We start from the raw sequence: 18,976 nt of genomic DNA, 5'->3' as shown, positions 1-18,976 counted from the left end.
TTTGTTAATTTTATATTTTTTCATCCTTCAATCCCAGACTTGGATCTTCGTCAAATATCTTGAGTAAATTTGCTTCATCTTCCTCCAGATAATTCCTGGGTTTGTCATGTAGCTCAGAGTAGAAACTTTTATAATAACTTCTGACAATTTTCAGATTCTAAAGTAAATTGCTTCTTCCTGTAATGCATCTGCCTCTCACTTTCATTAGCTGTGGTAATATGCTAATCCCTCTGTGCTGCAGTCTCAGAGAAAGGAAGAGGGAGAGTTCCAGAAAACAGTTGGTTTTTTTTCTTCTTTATAGAAAAGCACTTGAGATGAAAAGGTCTGTAAAAATCAACTCTCAGTGGCACACACAAAAACTCCAACCTTTTAAAACGTTCCTTAAAGAGGAGAGGGTATTTCTCGTGTGTGTGAGAAGGCGTGCCCAATGCATTCTCACAGGGCTCCCAGGCCTGAGTTCTGAGACGAGGCTTCGGCAGAATTGAAAATGGAACAGATTGTGGGAAGGCAGAAAGGTTGCCAGAGATACGGGACGAGTGACAGGAAATACATCAATGAACACACTTAATACTCAGGTAAGGTTGGTAACAACTGGTGGTTGCACTCAGTTTCCCAGTGGAATCTTGGGCAACTCAATTAACCTCTTTCTACCACATTCTCATCACTAATAAATTGAGTACAACAATCTCCCTAGCAGAGATTGCATGGGATTTGGTAGTAAATGTGAGTAGAGAGCTATATGTGTGATACCTAACAATATTGTGTGAATAAGCATAAAATCTCGGGGCTGCAAGGTCCTCAAGAGGTCAATCTAGCCCTTTCACAGGGGACCATAATTAAATCATTCCAGAGGGATTAGATTCTAATCTTTTTTAAAAGGTGTCTGTAAAAGGGATTCCCAGAACATTCCCCTTGGTCAAGGATGCTTTCGGAAATTTAAGACGTCTCAACCCTACAGCATTGTAATGCTGTGCTTTTGCCCCTTCGGCGACCATATTATAGTAGCACGCTGGTGTAGTGCATGGCTACTGGAGCCTGGCTGACTCAGGTCCCCACTGGACTCTACTCTGTACTGGCTACATGACACTGAGCAAGTTACAGCCTTAACTTCTTCTAACCTAAGTTCCTTCACTGACCCCATAAGGCTAGTATCAGGACCTAGTGGGAAAAAAAAACAAATAAGGCACTTCTCACAGTGTCTGCATCATGGTGTGCACCAAATCAACAGGAATACTATTTTCTGGCTGAATAACCCTGGTTACTCTAATTTATATTAACAACTTTTTTTTTTTTTTTTTTTTTGGTACGCGGGCCTCTCACTGTTGTGGCCTCTCCCGTTGCGGAGCACAGGCTCCGGACGCGCAGGCTCAGCGGCCATGGCTCACGGGCCCAGCCGCTCCGCGGCATGTGGGATCCTCCCAGACCGAGGCACGAACCCGCGTACCCTGCATCGGCAGGCGGACTCTCAACCACTGCACCACCAGGGAAGCCCAACAATTTAACTTTTAAATTGTTCATTATTTTTGTTTCTCTTTTCTGATCCCTCTCTAAATTCCCTATTTTTCATTTTTAAGAAAGTGATCAAAATCATAGGAGGACATTAACCACTCTGAGTAACCTGGGAAGATTTCTTCTTTATTTGTCCTAGGATCAGAAGGGAAGGCTGTGTGGTGTGCGCTTTGGGAAGGCATTGGGACTCTTAGTGACAAAGATTCCCATATTTTGTAAGTGGCTGTGGAAACAGAGCCACGAGAGTTTAAGGGACCATGGAAATTTTGGGCAGTGCATATATGGGTGGAAACCAGCATGTCTGGGGACTAGAGACCCTCCCCGAATTTTAGACACCATGTAAAACCCCTGGAGCCTGGTGCATCCCAGGGAGCAGTGGGTTACCCTTATAATGTTCGTGAATACCTGAGTATATGGACCGAAATTTATACCAAGTGATCATGGGGGCTTTACAATTTACCAAGCACTTTCACACACTGCACCTCCTTTGATCCTGGCAAAAAGCTTGTGCGAGGGCTTCCCTGATGGCGCAGTGGTTGAGAGTCCGCCTGCCGACGCAGGGGACAAGGGTTCGTGCCCCGGTCCGGGAGGATCCCACATGCCACGGAGCGGCTGGGCCCGTGAGCCATGGCCGCTGAGCCTATGCGTCCGGAGCCTGTGCTCCGCAATGGGAGAGGCCACGACAGTGAGAGGCCCGCGTACCGCAAAAAAAAAAAAAAAAAGCTTGTGTGAAAGATAATTATCCCTATTCTAATGCTGTGGATGCAAAGGCTTAGACAGCTGAAGTGTCTGGCCTGGGGTCTCTGTATTCCAATTCTGCATATTTCTACTCTGCAGTATAACCCACCGTGTCCAAAATCTTTTAACCTAACCTTGAAATCCAGCATTTCCATGTGGGAGTACATTCCAATGTAAAATTGAAGCCACTTTAAATTTTAAGCTTGTAATACAAAATTGAGTCTGCAGTATGCTTACAGTTATGTTGCAAAAATAAAAACTCAAAGCGTACAGGAAAAAAGACTCAGATATATTATAGCAAAATGGTAAAGGCAACTGGGTTTAGCTGGTAGATGGTGGGTAGACTACTTTTTTACTTTTTTCTACATTCAAAATTTTCCTTAATGAACATATGTTTACAATGAAAAATATAAGTAGAATTGTTTTCCAAGTAGCTTGAGAGTTAAAAATTTCATCCAACAGCAAGGAACGTTCTTGTAGGAGCAGAGCGGGGCCTCCCCTACCTCCCAAGAAATTATATGTATCTCCCCTTCATCTCATCTTCAACCATTTATAGATGACCCAGCTCTGAGTCAAATTATTCAGGATGGCATCAATTCTCTGTAGACGATATGCCAAAACGATGGCAGGAATCACTTCTAAATTTTGACAGAAGTCCAGATTTTGCCCTGAAGAGACCAATTCATATTAAGAGTAGCAAATTGTACAAATAATAAACAGAATTCTACAATGAGTTCTGGGTCTGTCTCGGTTACTCATACTGTCTCTGAAAGAACTCTCACCAGGAATTTCTGAGAGTGTATCTCTGGGGGCAGCGGGGTAAAAGCAACTAGCTCTTTAAGATCACCTATTACGCACAAAGGGAAGGAGGACATCAGTGGGGGCCACTCTTCTGCATGTCGGTCTTCTGCTCTAGCCACAAGCATCCAGGAGCCACTGATCTTCTGGCTTTGGTCCCACCTCACAGGATCCCTCAAGAGGTAAGCCCAGAAGCTACCTAACATTTCCTCAAATCAGGCTTACTTACCTTCACACAGCCCAGTGTTCTCCAAGTAAAACTGGGCTCTGCACTGGGACAGACACTCGCCAGAGGTGATGTTTGCCCCAGAGAGCTGCTCAATGTGCAATCCTTCCTCTGGCTTCTTACACTGGGTGCACTGAGAGCTCTCTGGACCCACACAAGTCAGGCAAGAGGAATGACAGCCTGCCAAGAGGAATAAAATGCAGGAAAAATCCAAGGATCAGATAGATGTTGCAACCAAGGGGAGTCCCTAATGAAGTCAAAAGCACTCAGAAAAGTGCACCAGATACATCTTTTCAGGAAACTGTTTTTCTAGTGTTCTATACAAAGCCCAAGGTGATAATAACAATATCTGTGAGAGGCCAAATGAGGGTGATGTTAGCTAGTCACATCTCTCAGGTCCTGGAAGGGCTGCCAGGCTATATCATGGGCGGGAAAAAAAAAAAGCAAACTGGACAATATTGGCTTGGTTCTCCAGAGATTCACATACAGTGGATGACGATTTAACATTACAGCCTCAGTTTTCATGGGAGATTTTAAGAAGCATTCCTGTAAGGTCCGTTACTGTATTTTGTGCAAAAATGGTACTGGTGTTACTGTCCATTACGGCATCCATCACTCACTATAGAGGGGTCCAGGCAACAAATTGATCTTAGAATTTATGTGAGGAAAGGCTGCTCTTCTAGACAAGGAAGAGGCCCCTTTAGAGCAGCAGCAAGCATTTGACAATCCATCCCAGGTTCTGGTTTTCCTTGGCTACTGGCGAAGATCAGAGCCAAAGAGAGTACTCGAAATCTCTCCTGCCCACATCCTGATATAATGACCTCTACTGTCCTTTAAAAGATTCTCTAAATTTTCTTTTTCAGAATATCTATTGCAGCATCCCTGTTTTAAATATATTTTTCTTGTAACTATTCTCACATTCTTTTCCAAGGTGCCCTACGTATAAGTAAACAAATTAACCTTTTACTTAATTCAAGTGTTTGCTCCCAATGTTCTAGTTTCAAAAGGCTCAAATGAGACTGTCCTCCCAATGAGCCCAAAGCCTTTTTGGCAAACAGCTATTGAAGAGTTTCCATTTTACTTAACCCAGAGGCATTGCTAGTAAGTCTCAGTTTGCTCAACAGTGTCATTAACAAAAAGAAGCTCTTCAGGGAAAAACAAAATGAAGACTAAGAAAAACATTAGCAATGGTCAGAGAACAGAAAAAGAAGGAAATAAGAGTTGGGTTGTTTTAATGTACCACGGTAAAGGGAATGACATTCCTCTCAAGAATGGCCAGAAAAATCATACCCTTTTGAGTGTCTTCACAAATATTCAAATGTGATTTTTCAGATTATCCCTTGGTAATGAAAAAAAGCATATAATGCATACATAACCATATAGGATACACTAGAGGAAAAGTTGCCCCGAAAAGTAACTTATATCTATGTCCTTGTGATGGGAAAGTCTCTCAAGAATGATGGTGATGCCAGTGATACCTTTGCAGATCCCGTGGTCAGGGTAGAAGCCCTCTCCACAGCTGGGCAGACAGTGACCTTGGCGCAGGGCCTGGGGGTAGATGCAGGCTGTACAGTGAGAGGCCGAGGGTCCTGAGCAGCTGGCACACGAGTTGTGACAAACTGAGGAAGAGAGGAAGAGGGGAACACAATGGGACCGAGGCGACTAGGGTGCCTACTTCTTGGCCAGGCTCCTTATGTGCTAGGAAGCCCTCTCATCTATCACTCAATCCCCCTTCAGCTGTTGCACAAAATCAAGAGATATATGTGTTCGAAGGTGGTTATAGCACCAGAACTGCCCACATTGCCCCTTTACCCATCTTTCACCATGTTCTATCAATTATTTATTAGCTACCCTTTATGTATGTTTGTATTAAGTGTTTTATACATATTGCCACTTTTAACCTTCATAGCAACATTATGAGGTAGGTATTATTAACCCCATTTTACAGATGAGAAAACCGAGGTCTTGGGGAATCAAAAAATTTAGTAGCAGAGCTGGGATTTAGCCCTAGGTCTGTCCGAACCTAAAACTCCCATGTGAATAGGGAAGAGGGGAAAGTTCATGGGTCTGGATGTTGGGAGCACTGGGATTCTGACGGGCCTATTCCCTAACTTATGCCCTTAGCCAAGTCTGGGTCTCCCCAGGCCTAGTTTCCTTGGCATAGGTATGGCAAGAGGTTGGACTAAATGGTAATTTAAGACATTACAACTGGACATTTTAGGATTCTAAGTAAGAATTATATTAAAGAATCTGACCACTATGTATGGCAATGTGAGGCATGCGTCTCTGCTGCTTTTGTCCTGGTTGGTAACAGTGGGACATCTCTGGCTCCAAGAGGCAGATGGTACCATGCTGTCCTAAGGGACAGGAGTGAGATACTGCAAGAAGGCTCTGGAGGACCATGGTCAGGAGCTGGGAGAGGGGAGTGTGGGGACAGGATCAGACCGTTGAGGGCAGGATATTGAGGAAAAGGGATGAACACTGTATAAGTAAAGAGGTTGGCAAACAAACAGGAGGTTAATAAGACAAGGTGTGGGACAGGTGTAAGTATCCTGCCAACAGGTGGAAGTAAGAATACGTGTGTTTGTTTTGGAGAAGAAGGACCACCAAGGTGTCCTAGGCAGCAATAAGTTCCCACCTCAAATGGGGATGTTTCGTAGTTTAAGTTGTATAAATCTGAAAGAAACACTATATAAATAGCACATAAAACCAAATTTTTAATAGGTACACACTTTAGCTTTATAATCTACCAAACTTGATTTACTTTTTAATTTTATTTTTGTGGTGTGCTGTAGTTGCCAATATATGTGCTTATAAATGCCATCTATGGAATGATTCTGTCACACCCACAACCTGAGTTAGTGATGGTTTACAAGTACACAAGGATTGTGTAAAGATCTTAAAGATGTTCTCGGCATTTCAAAAAGATCCAGTGATGAGATCACTGGAGATCTAATGTGTACCAGATACACATAGGTTCTATAAGGAAAAGATATTCCTTTTAACTTGCCATTTTTCCATCATGCACACATTAGGGGAATGCATCACAAACTTCCAAATGAGCAGCATATAGCACCATCTATAATCAAACATGTATTAAATGTATTAAATTATTAAATGTATTAAATATATATATATAAACATATATTAAATGTATTAAATACTTTTTTGATGATGATTATGATGATGGTGACGATGATAACAATTACCCACGTCTTACCTTTGCATTTGCCAGTGGCATCAGCATAGTACCCACCAGGACATTCAGAAATGCATTTCCCATCATGCAACATGGTCTTCTCAGCACAGGTAAGACATCTGGGACTATTGGGGCCACAACTCTTACAGGACTGATCACAAGCTAAGGGGGAGGAAAACCCATCAAAGAAAATCAATAGTGAGCAAAGGGAGAAGTGAAAGTCTATTCTTCACAACGTCCATAATTGGTATCAACATAGTAATCACTTTCTTTGGCTGCTCAGATAAGTTCTATTTCCTTGATTCCAACATTTCTGTTTTCGCAGTTGAAGGAGAAACAAATAATTATTAATTAAACTAAGCATAACAAACACTCTGAGGCCCACCTACCAGTGTATCCAATTTAATATGGGATTTAAAGTCAAAACAGCTGGACTTTCCTGGTGGCGCAGTGGTTGAGAGTCCGCCTGAGGACATGGGTTCAAGCCCTGGCCTGGGAGGATCCCACATGCAGCGGAGCAACTAAGCCCGTGCGCCACAACTACTGAGCCTGCGCTCTACAGCTCACGAGCCACAACTGCTGAAGCCCGTGCACCTAGAGCCTGTGCTCTTCAATAAGAGAAGCCACCGCAATGAGAAGCCTGCGCACTGCAACAAAGAGTAGCCCCCTCTCGCCGCAACTAGAGAAAGCCCACAAGCAGCAACAAAGACCCAATGCAGCCAAAAATTAAAAATATAAATAAATAAATAAATTTATTAAAAAAAAAAAAGTCAAAACAGCCTTGGTGGTAGGGTTGCCAGATTTGGCAAATAAAAATGCTCAGTAAATTTGAATTTCCAGATAAATAATGAATACTTTTTTAGTTTAAGTTTGTCCCAAATATTTCATCCTATATTTTATCTGACAACACTGGTTGGAGAGAGAATTCAGGAATTCAGAGTTCTACTAAGCAAGGTCATGCTACAAAATTTGGTTGAAATAACTGAACTTCACACAGCCTTCCAGGATCTACTCATTCACTTATCCATTCATTTAGCCCCCAAAACATTTCTTAAGCTCTGTGTCAAGTACTGTGCCAGGTGGTAGAGACACAAAACCCAAATCAACTTGGTCTCTGCTTTAAGGGGCTTGTTAAGTCTACCAGAGGGAGATAAACATATGCAATATTAGCAGTATTAAACATATCACTCAGATTGGTCTGTATAGACACAATAAAAATTTCAACAGAATGTGTGTGGGGTAGGAGGTATGAAAGGTTAAGAAAGGATTCATAGAAGAAATGACCCTTGAGCATTGTCTTGGAAAGCGAGTCAGAGCATGCCAAGCTGATGGGAATGTACTCCTGGCCGAAGCCGCGAGGCGAGTACAGGCCCAGAGCTTGGGAAATCCTGGGAAACAGCAGTTCATTCGGCTGGCAAAGTGGGAAGGGCCATAGTAACTTGTATGCCAAACTCTATAGTCTAGATTCTCATCCTATGAAAGACGCCCGTGGCCCCTACACAGATTTAAACAAGGTAAAAATATGGTTATGTTTGTGTATAAGAAGGATCATTTTGGCTTTAGTTTGGAGACAGTTTGGAGGGGTGAGGAAGGAGAGTTGGGGGCCTTGCTGGAATAGCGTAGCAATGCTCACAGAACAAGATGAGAGGGAGCTGAATCAAGGCTGTGAATGAGGTGATGGATTTGAGAGCTGTGTCGGTGAAAGTGTCTCAGATGGCTGCCTGGGGTCTGGCATGGAGACGAGTGATGCCACTCAAGGAACACGAAAAGGAGAGAGGGGGATTACAACAGACTCAGTTTGAGATACGCGCAGTCCAATAAACGGCCTGATTTAGAGTTCTGAGACTCTGGGGAGAGGCTGGGGGGTCATCACATAGGGGTTGTTGAAATCAGAAATTAGTTGATTTATTCAGTAAAAGCATGATGGATAAGAAAGAAGTAGTCAAGGATCTGGAGAGCACCAAAATGTACTGAAAAAAGAAAAAAACTAGCAAAGGTAACTAAGAAGAAATGATCCAAAGGTAGGAGAGAAAACAGGAGTGTGGTGGCTGAGAATCCAAGAAAGGAAGAAGTTTCATGAAGGAAGACATTAACAGCACAGAGAGGACAAATAAAGACTGAAGGGGGTTCACTTCACTCAGAAATTGGGACACGAGTGACCTGTGCCATAACCATTTCAGTGGAGTCATAAGACAGAACGAAAGTGAAGGCCATGATTATAAACTGTTCCTTTAAAGGCTCCTGGCTGTGAATGCAAGGGTATAGATAGAGGTGAAATAACTAGAAAAATAGTACAGATGAACCTATTTCCAGGGCAGGAATAGAGATGTAGAGAACAGACGTGTGGACACAGAATGGGAAAGGGAGGGTGGGATGAATTGGGAGATTAGGTTTGACATAAATACACTACCATGTGTAAAATAGATAGCTGTATAGCTCAGGGAGCTCAGCTCCGTGCTCTGTGATGACCTAGATGGGGGGGATGGCGGGGGCGGAGAGAGGTCTGAGAGGGAGGGGATATATGTATACATATAGCTGATTCACTTCATTGTACACCAGAAACTAGCACGACATAGTAAAGCAATTATACTCCAATTTAAAAAAAAGTGGGGGGAGGGGTTAAGGGGATGTATTGTCTCTCCAATACTGTAAAAGCCCAAAGCAAATACAGACCCCGGGAAAGGTTTTTAAAAAGAGAAGAGGTAGAATAATTGTTGAAAGCGTATCTAGGAGAAAAAAGGGGAGTTACATTCAAAAGTACAGATGGAGAGATTAGACTTGAACAGAACAGAGAAAGTCCTCCTTTTCTGAGTAGAAAAGGGAGGTGAGGGTGAATGCAGCTGCAGGTAAGTCTATGACTCAATCTATTCCATGCTCACTGGCTAAATTCTTTAAAAACAAGCAAAACAAACTTCTTCTCACTATCAGAGAATCGGTGTTTCAGGAATAGAGAACTACTGAGATGTATTCTGTCTGTTCTCTCAATCCACCTACACCATACTAACCTCCTGAAAAAGATTTCAAGAACTTGAGAAAAAGGACGGCAACTGATGGGGCCAAGTGTTCCACCCTGCATCCTAGAGGATTCAGCATCTCTCTAGAAGCACACATGTAAGGCAAGATAATCTTCAGTAAATGGACAAAGGCAGTGGCCTTCATATCAGAGAAGAAGAAAATCATCCCCTCAACGCATAGCTGGAGCAAAGAAGCAAAAATGAATCTAAAAAGCGTTCTTCTCCAGAAGAACCCTCCAGAAACTTCTGAAGCTTCTACTCTAGAACTGACATATCCACAGAACTGAATAATCTACAAGCCAAGTGGATTTTCCCAGAAATAAAGAATTGCAGAAATTTTTTAAAAATTGGAATTGCCCAACAATAAAAACATTACAGATCGAATGTTTTAGGATACATCTAAAGTAATACTTGGCATATAATTTGTAAATTTAAATAAAATTATTAGGAAGATGTCATTTCTCCCCAAACTAGTCTATAACTTCAATACAATATTAATAAAACTTCCAGTTGAATTTTATTAGTAATTCAATAAACACTCTAAAGTTCATGAATAGTTAACTTTAAAAATGAAGATGAAAGAAAGGGAGAATTTGCCCAATCAGACATTGAGACATACTGCAAAGCAATAGAAATTAAGGGACAAAACAAAACAAAGCAAAACAATGTGAGAGTGGTACAAGAACAGAAATTTGGACTACTCAAACAGCTCAGAGATAGACCTATGTCCATATGGAAACTTAATATCCAATAAGGATCAATGGAGAAGGTTAGATTGAATCACTAAATGATGCTGGGAAAACTGGATCATGAAATGGAGAAAAAATCAAACTGGATCACTACTTAAACTTATATACAGAAGTAGACTCCAGATGGATCAACAACCTACATAAAGAAAAAACTGTGAAATTAATAGAATTTCTTCTATTAATTGCAGTATAATTTCTTTGTGAACTTGAGCAGGGTGGGTCTTCTTAAACAAAAATTCAAAAGCAAAATGTTAAAGTGAAAAATGATGAATTAGAGATTTCTGTTCAACAAAGGGTACCACATTAAAGGTTAAAAGGTAACGAAATGGGAAAATGTTTGCATATTTATGACTGACAGAGTTAATATCTATAAGGTGCAAGGAATTCCATAAAATCAACAATAAAAAGGTAGCAAGGCCTATGAAACAATGGGGAAAACATATCAAAAAGCAACTTATCAAAGAGGAAACACAAAAGTCCAACAGGAGTTGAAGATATTCTCAAACTCATTAATAATCAGAAAAATGCAAATTAAAATAGGATGTCCTTGTATACCTACTGACCAGGAAAAAACCTGAAGTTTGATAATGTCAAATGGTGGCAAGGATGTAGAGATGAAAGAGCCCTTATGCTTGGGAGTGTAGATGCTGGTGAGCTACCTGGTACTACTTATCACATAAAGAAAATGAAGAGTCAACAATTAAAGAATAAATTAAAATTAAAAAAAAAAAAAGAAACCAACAGTTCTGCTCTCAGGTTATCCATCCATCCAGGGAACCTCCCACCCAGTTCATCAAAGGACATGTCGGAGGTTGTTCACCGGTGCTCCCTAGTGATGGTGTGCAGATGGAAGGAACTGAGGGATCCCGTCCCTGGGAGAGCAGATGGGAGAGCTGTAGGGGATGCAGACCAGGAAGGACTATGCAGCAGTGAGAAACAAAGGGCTAGATGATATAGCAACTGGGTGAATCTGAAAAACATACCGCTGAGTGAAAAAAAGAACAACGTGAACTCTATAACATGGTATCATTTAAGAAAAACATACATATACGTATACTCGCTGAAAACAATACCAATTTTACATGAGCCCATAAAAACAAGAAGATAAAAAAAATTAAAATAGTTGCCTAGGTGAGGAAGGGAAATCGGTATAAAAGGAAGGAAAGAGAAAAAAAGGAGAGGGGGAAGGAAGAGAGCGAGAATGGCTAACAGAAACCTCTGAACTTGCTTTGATTTATTGTGTTAGCTAGAGTCAGAAAAGCCCTTCATAATAGCTCAAGTACTTACATGACTAAAGAATGAGGAGGTTTTGTCCTTTGAATTTCCCCACGCCTTATATCTAATATTTGTAAAACTCAAAGCATGTACCACAGACAAACTTGGTGGTTGTAAATTCTTTCAGCCAGGGCATAGCACCATTTATAACAGGTTGTGCTGGATTTTTCTCAGCACTCAACTTTGAGATTTCTACAGATATGGGTTGCTTGGTTATAAATTATTAAACCAACACCAGCTGGTCTTTATCTCGAATAGTACTAATCTGAATTGAAAGTAAGTTGGCATTATTAGCATCTTAATTAACATTCCGATACCAATCAGCGACTCGGTTCACTGTTGCTTTAGAAAATATTTCTATGAACCTTTCTGAAGGCATTTGATACAAACTTAGAGAACTCGAACAATTTTATGAAAAGTTTAAACTCCAGCCTTGTCTATCAAAAGGGCCACTGGTCAATGCCAATGGCATCACAAAGTCTTGTATCTGCTAAGCGTATGGCAGGCATTCAGTAATTACCTATTGATCAATTGATTGGTTGGCTGACTAATGTCAACAATGGTCCATCCTCCTGTTTGAAAGTTCTCTTTCTGCTTTGTTGCAAAATGTATACAGATAGCATTTCAGATGTATACTCTCTCCCTAAGCCACCTGTTCAGTAGTCTTTTTTCAAAATTCTTCCAGTCTGCAAGGAAACCTGGCTTTCCTCACTCAACCTCTCTGCCCAAGTAGACTCCCAACCCTCACCGCCTCAGGCTCACACTAACCGTACCTCCTTTTACATACACGCATCCCTAGCAAAAGTTGCTTTCTCATTCCAGATAATATCGTCTCGGTAGCAGGTCCGTGTCACCACTCCTTGTCAGTGACAGTAGCCAGCCTCCTTGGGGAGTTAAAGGGTAAATGCCTCAGGCCTTTAAGTTAGTGCAGATTTGACATCTGCTGACCTTTAGAGAATACATCTGGTTTAACTGAGCAGGAAAGTGATGTCAGCAGAAAAAGATTACAATGCTCAGGGTAATGGCAGCCTGCCTTTCTCTCCTTGTTCTCTCCTGAATCCACACAAAAGCCACCTGTGACTTGTCCATATTGAGTGAGATTTCTCACACCAGCGATGCTGATGGGTCCCTGCACAGCTTTAAGCAAGCAGCCGCCAGGGGGTATCTCTCTTCCCCAGGACAAGTGGATTTGTCAGGTCCCAAAGATCATCTCATTTGTGCTGTTGCCCTGCTCAGCAAACAAAATGAGGGCAATAACTCCAGAAAGTTTTATGGGCTACATATTTTTTATTGATTTAGTGGACTCAGTTATTAAAAAAAAGTCATCAGGCCTTTCAACAGGTATGGCCATCATGATAAACTGGATTCAAACCTTTCATTCACCATCAGGTGCCTACCTGTGGGCCTGGGTCCACAGGGGTAGCCGGCTGATCTAAAGACTGACAGGAAGACAAGGAGGAAGGGGGAGAGGAGGATCAAGGGAGAGGAGAAGGAGAAGAGAGGGGAAAATGGGCAGAGGTGCATAAGGAGGTATCACATTACAGGGAGCGGTAGAGCAGCGAAGAGGCAGTTAAGATCTAAACCCAGAAGACCTAGCCTGAACTCCAACTCTGCCCCTTATTAGTTACGTGACCTTAGGCAGGTTTCTTTTTTTTTTTTTTTTTTGCGGTACGCGGGCCTCTCACTGTTGTGGCCTCTCCCGTTGCGGAGCACAGGCTCTGGACGCGCAGGCTCAGCGGCCATGGCTCACGGGCCAGCCGCTCCGCGGCGTGTGGGATCTTCCCGGACCGGGGCACGAACCCGTGTCCCCTGCATCGGCACGCGGACTCTCAACCACTGCGCCACCAGGGAAGCCCTAGGCAGGTTTCTTAACCTCTCTGTTTCTTCATCTGAAAAATGAGGATGATAATAACTACCTCATGAAATTGTGAGGATTAAACACTAAATACTCACATAGCACCTACTCCGTGCCAGGCACTGTGCTCAATGCCTTGCATACGTTAACTCAGTCCTTGAAACAGCCTTCTGAGCTGGGTGTGTGTTAGTTTCCCATTGCTGCTGTAACAAATGACCACAAGCTCAGTGGCTTAAAACAACACAAATTTATTATCATAAAGCGTAAGAGGTCAGAGGTCCCAAAATCAAAGCATTGGCAGGACTGCATTCCTTCTGGAAGCTCTGGCAGGGGCGTGCGGGATCCATTTCCTTGTCTCCTTCCAGGTTCTATAGGCTGCCTGCATGCTCATAGCCCATCCCTGGTATCACTCTGACCTCTGCTCCTGTTTCAGGTCTCCTTTTCTGACTCTGATCCTCCTGTCTCCCTCATATAAGGACCCCTGGGATTACGCTGGCCCACTCAGATAATCCAGGATAATCTCCCCCATCTCAAGATCCTTACCTTAATCACACCTACAAAGTCTCTTTTGTCATCTGAGGCAGTATATTCACAGATGCCTGTGACTAGGACGTGGGCATCTCTGAGAACCATAATTCTGTGTACCACGGGTACTACTATTGTTCCCATTTTACAAATGGGAAACTGACACAGGAAGAGATTAAGTAACTTGCCCAAGGTCATGCTCCCCCCCCACCCCCCGCCCCGCAATACATTCCTGCCTCTCAATTGGTTCATGTTTAGAAAGCACCTGGGACAGTGCTCAGCACAGGAAGCACTATGCTGGGTTAACTCTCATTGTCTGTAATGGTTGTTAAAGGTAGAATAGACAATAACTGCTTCAGCTTTAATTCAGTGGCACCAACACCGAAGGCAGGGTGGCCCTTGGCTGGCCTAAGAGTGTCTTGTCCCCATGCATATTTGGAAGGCAGTCTGGTGTTGATGAAGAGTTTGGCATTTGGAGCAAGGAAGCCCCGCTCCTCTCCCTCCAGCTGTGGGCCTGGAGCAAGCAGCCTGAGCCTCCTGGTCTTCAGATACAGGAGGAGGCTACAGAGAGCTCCCAACCTAACGAGTAGTTGCAGGCAAAGGTATTAATGGGGATTCTGCCAGTGGAAAAGAAACATGTTTCGTAAGCTGCTAAAACACCGTCAATCTTAGCAGCATTTGCATATTTGTTGAGTAAAAGAAACACTGATTTTTGGTGCTATGATTTGAATGAAACAAGGGAGGCTGGAAAAGGAAAAATCGCTTTGGCCTGCAAAGCCGGACACTTACCACTGCAAGTCCCCTGCTTGTTGTAAAACCCGTCGCCACAGCTGCTCTCACAGCTGCCCTCTCTCAGCACTTGGAAGGGGTCTCTGCAGGCCAAGCAGTGCTTCTCTGTGGGACCCCAGCAGGCCGCACAGGACTCGTGGCAGGCTGCAGGAACAAAAGACGGTAGAAAGGACTAGTTGCCATTCTTCTTCAAAGGCTTTAGAATTTACGACGAGGATTTTCACTCCTTCACTATGCACATACCTGCACCACAGGAGGAAAACCCCCCCCAAAAAACAGAAAACCCTATTTCTGTTGGCCAGAAGTACAACTTCCATAAATTACTGCTAAGAGAATTGGAACAGGAAATCAAAGGCTATTGAGTAATGGGAATCACAGGGAAGGGAATCATAATTTCTAGACAAGTATGGTCTGTCTAACGAAATCAGATGGCCCTCCATCACCTTGCCTTTTGTAACCACACAACAAAGTGTCAACTAGATAATTGCTCTTAACCTCCAACACATGGAGAATCAGTTAAGGAGGGATGCCATGTACTCTAGTCCTTGATTAGACCTTGAAAGACCCGGTACTGCTTGATTTCTATTGCTCTTTCCCTCCCTTTCCATCTCTCCCCCTGCCCCCATCCCCATCCTTCTGTCCTCCCTCACAACTCTTAGAACTCAGCCTCTGGTTCCCGCCCTCCCCCAGTAGCATCTGGTCTAAACATATATCTTAAGGACTCACAAAGCCTGATTTTCTCTTCTACCTTAGGTTTCTAACTATATGTTGTTTCCAGACCAAAGTTGTTCCTTTAAGACTTGAACATTTCCCCCTCTTCCGGCATTTGATTTTTTTTTTTTTTATTACTATTCATGCTTGCTCTTCACCTTAGCAGGTCTATAAAGAGAGGCCTATTCTGAATGACTGAATATATTCAGATCTGGTAATCTGTCTGTATGGCTAACCCTACCCATGCTTCTGATTTTCAAAATGTTTGCTTCACGGTGGAACATAATCTGTTTTTCAGAGGTATTCATTCTGACCAGAATTGGCAGGGAGAATGATTTTGCTGGTCACAAGGGACTTGGGAACTATACCTAAGTAACTTGCTTAGGGATCCATTTGGAATCAGAAGAAAGGATGCCTGCATGGCATATCTCAAGATCCAATCCTCTCTTCTCAGCTCTAAACTGCACAGGAAGGCCTTCTTTTCAGACAACTTTTCTCCTCAACAAATTCAGAGATGATCACAAATTGTGTTAAGTGCTATAGGAAGAGCTCTTCGATAAAGAATAACAGTAGTGGAAGTGGAAGGGACTGACTTTAGGAAGACCCTAAAGGATGAGATGCGGCCAGCCAAAGGGAGAGCCAGAGAGCAGCACGAACAAAGTTCTTGAGAAGGGAAGGCGCTTGGGGGCTCAAGGAACTGGAGGCTCTTCTTGTGACTGGACCTGGTGGACATAGCAGGGCACAGTGGGACACAGAGGGCACAGTGGCCTGATTCATGGCTGGAGGGGTGGGCAGGGGCCCTATGAAACTCGACCTTGGAGACCATGGAAAGAAATTAGGATTTTTATCCTACTGCAATGTGAGTCGTGAATGGGCTTAAATAGGATAGACACAAGCCCCAATTTAGATTTTTAAAAGCTCTCTCTGGATGCCATGTAGAGAGGGTTTAAGGACTTGCATGTCGGCAGGGAGATGAGTGTAGAGTTGACTGCTCTGGTCCAGGTAAGAGATGACAATGGCAGGTGGAAAGCAGAGACGGACAAAGTTTACCTATTTATTATCTGGTTCCCTTGCTAGACCATAACGTTAATGAGGGCAGAGTCCATGTCTCTTTTGTTAACTCTGCTGAGCACACTTCTGGGTGCTCTACAAACTCCACTTATATTTAACACCTTATTTACAAGTGGTACATGAGAAGAATACTGTTTGTGTTGAGATAAGCCACCAATACTACATTAAAACTAAGTATGTGGATGCAAAGATCCCAGTAACAAATTCCACCCTGAATGCACATGAAATGTGTCTGTCATTCATTTATTCAACTACTCTTCCAATACTGATTACAATCACTATCTGAAGTGTCTATCAATCAGTGTTAAGTGCCTCTGCCTTACAGAGGAAATGGAGTTGATTCAAAGCCATTACCTAAACAAACAAACAAACAAAAACCCAACTGCATTTCTAAGAAGACATGCCAGGCTAATCTGTCTATCAATGTTCCACAGAAGCACCTACCACATGCGAGGTGCAGGGCTCGTCTGTGGGGCTTTCCCTGCTGCCACAGGTGAGCCAGGGACCTGAGGAGTAAGTGCCCGAGGGGATGATGGGGAGTGAGGCAAAAAAGACAACAGGGGTCAGATCACCAGTATCAGGCAGGCAGGGGATTTCATCCTGTAAAAGTTTTAATCAGGGCGGTGGAATTGATCAGTTTTGCTTTTTTAGAGCATTTGACAGATACTCAGCTGCACTGGCAGTTAAAAGAGTAAAAATACTTCCAAGCTGGTTGGTAAATGGCTGTCGTCCTGGCCCCCTTCCTGATGTTCTGGCTGCAGCCCTGGGAACGCGGGCAGACGCCATGTTCCAACAACAAAAGGTCTGACACAGGAGAGGGTCTCGGGTTTCCCCTCCTTCCAACCGATCTGATCTGTGCCATACTGCTTGTTAAATATTTTTAATATTACCCGTGGTGCTGCCAATCAGAATGGGGGTCAAAGGATGAGCAGGATAGAGGCTACAGACTTAGGGATGGCACTCAGACCCATCACAAATGGAGCCCTACTCAGCATTTCAGCTCTACCTTCTGCTACCTCCCCCTCATCGACACCAGTTCTACGGAACAGGGTGCTCTAAGCATGCCATGTGACTGATCAAGGGTTCTGGATGCCCCGCCCAGGACTGACCCAGCCAGCAATGCCTCTGGCTCCTTCCACAGCCTCTGTAATCCTGTTTACACCTGAGAGGCCTCCTAAGTTGTCACTGCTTCTGTGAAGCTTTGCTGAACTTGTCCAGACAAAGTCAGTCACTCCTTCCTCTATGTTCCTGCAGCACTTTGTATGTGCCTCTCATGCTATTTATCCTACTGTACTAATGATTCAGTTACAAATCAATCCCATTCAATGGAATGTAATATCCTCCAAAACAGAAGCTATGTTTTAGTCATCTTAAACCCCCAGTATTCAGATTGCTGCCTGGTATAAAGTCAGTATTCATTAAATGCATGTTAAGTGAATGCACAGCAGATGTCTTTCATTGGTTATGGGGGATTCATACTACCAGTTTTTACCTTCTGTATGGAAACAACTAAGCATGAGGTCAGAGTCTAAAGATATGATAAGATAGATACATTCAGAGCTGTAAATTTTACCTAATAAATACTGGAGTCCAGATCTGCTTATGATGACAAATATTTCTGCTGCATCTACATTGAGTACCAAATGTGATGCTGGGCCTTCTCTTTTTCCATCTCTAATAAAAGGCATGTTCCATGGCCGGGCAGGACAGCAGAAGGGATTTTTATTTCAACACAGGACTATGCTGAGCTGTCACTTCTTTTTTTTTTTTGAGCTGTCATTTCTTATAATGACATACTCCCACTGTGTTTTGCAATTGATTTCGAATTTCTAACACTGAACATATGCTACTGCAGATGATCTCTTCTTGCAGGCTTATTTTACATGGGGCTTTTATTACATGTGGGTTATTACGAAAAATAAAAGGTCAGTCCCTGACTTTTCACCATAATTTCTCTTAGTGATACATTTCAGCTCACCCAGAGTTCGAAGTGTATATTGTGAAAATTGTGGCCGTAAGTTAAAACAGAGGACAAATAAGATAAAGCCATTGTCTTATCTCACATGCAGTAGATAATTTATTTAGGAAAGCCCTTGATTTTTCTGGGGCATGACAAGACATGCGTTGGTTTGCTGAGCAATTTACTTCAAAATGAGAGGAATGAATTACTCTTCTTTTGGCAACTCTATATTGAAATCCTACTCTAAAAATAACAAACTTCTTTTCATACTTGATCATTTTGAAATAGAAGATTGCTATTAAAAAAATGTAACCTGTGCTACTCGAAGAATAAAATGCAGCCCTTTTCCAAGGAAGTGTTAAATGCACTTCCTACGAACCACTTCTTATTTTCCAGGAAGCCTTCCCGGATCCCAGGCAATAGACACAGATTCCCATGGGCTTAGCCTTCAGTTCAAACTGAAGGAGCCTCAGATCCTTGCCTTTTCCATGGTCTTTTGGAATAAGTTTCCCTTCCATTACCAGGGAATTAGCACACTTGATCATCAGGCCCTTTGA

At 42.8% G+C, this 18,976-nt stretch overlaps 1 protein-coding gene across 2 annotated transcripts in view; it reads right to left on the bottom strand.

Annotated features, from left to right (window-relative positions):
• FRAS1 (Fraser extracellular matrix complex subunit 1) overlaps positions 1-18,976 on the bottom strand; it is a 465,438-nt gene that overhangs the window by 207,373 nt on the left and 239,089 nt on the right. For both annotated transcript variants that reach the window (XM_030877950.2, XM_060299521.1), the window contains 4 exons: positions 14,678-14,821; positions 6,492-6,632; positions 4,750-4,890; positions 3,275-3,451 (listed from right to left, as the gene is read on the bottom strand). In XM_030877950.2, coding sequence (XP_030733810.2) covers positions 3,275-3,451; positions 4,750-4,890; positions 6,492-6,632; positions 14,678-14,821 — 603 coding nt within the window. The remainder of the gene's footprint in view (positions 1-3,274; positions 3,452-4,749; positions 4,891-6,491; positions 6,633-14,677; positions 14,822-18,976) is intronic.

This window comes from Globicephala melas, chromosome 5 (genome assembly GCF_963455315.2).
Source record: "Globicephala melas chromosome 5, mGloMel1.2, whole genome shotgun sequence".
In the NCBI taxonomy this organism is placed as follows: Eukaryota; Metazoa; Chordata; class Mammalia; order Artiodactyla; family Delphinidae; genus Globicephala; species Globicephala melas.
The sequence above is the reverse complement of the archived record's forward strand: the minus strand, read 5'-3'. Positions and strand labels throughout refer to the sequence as shown.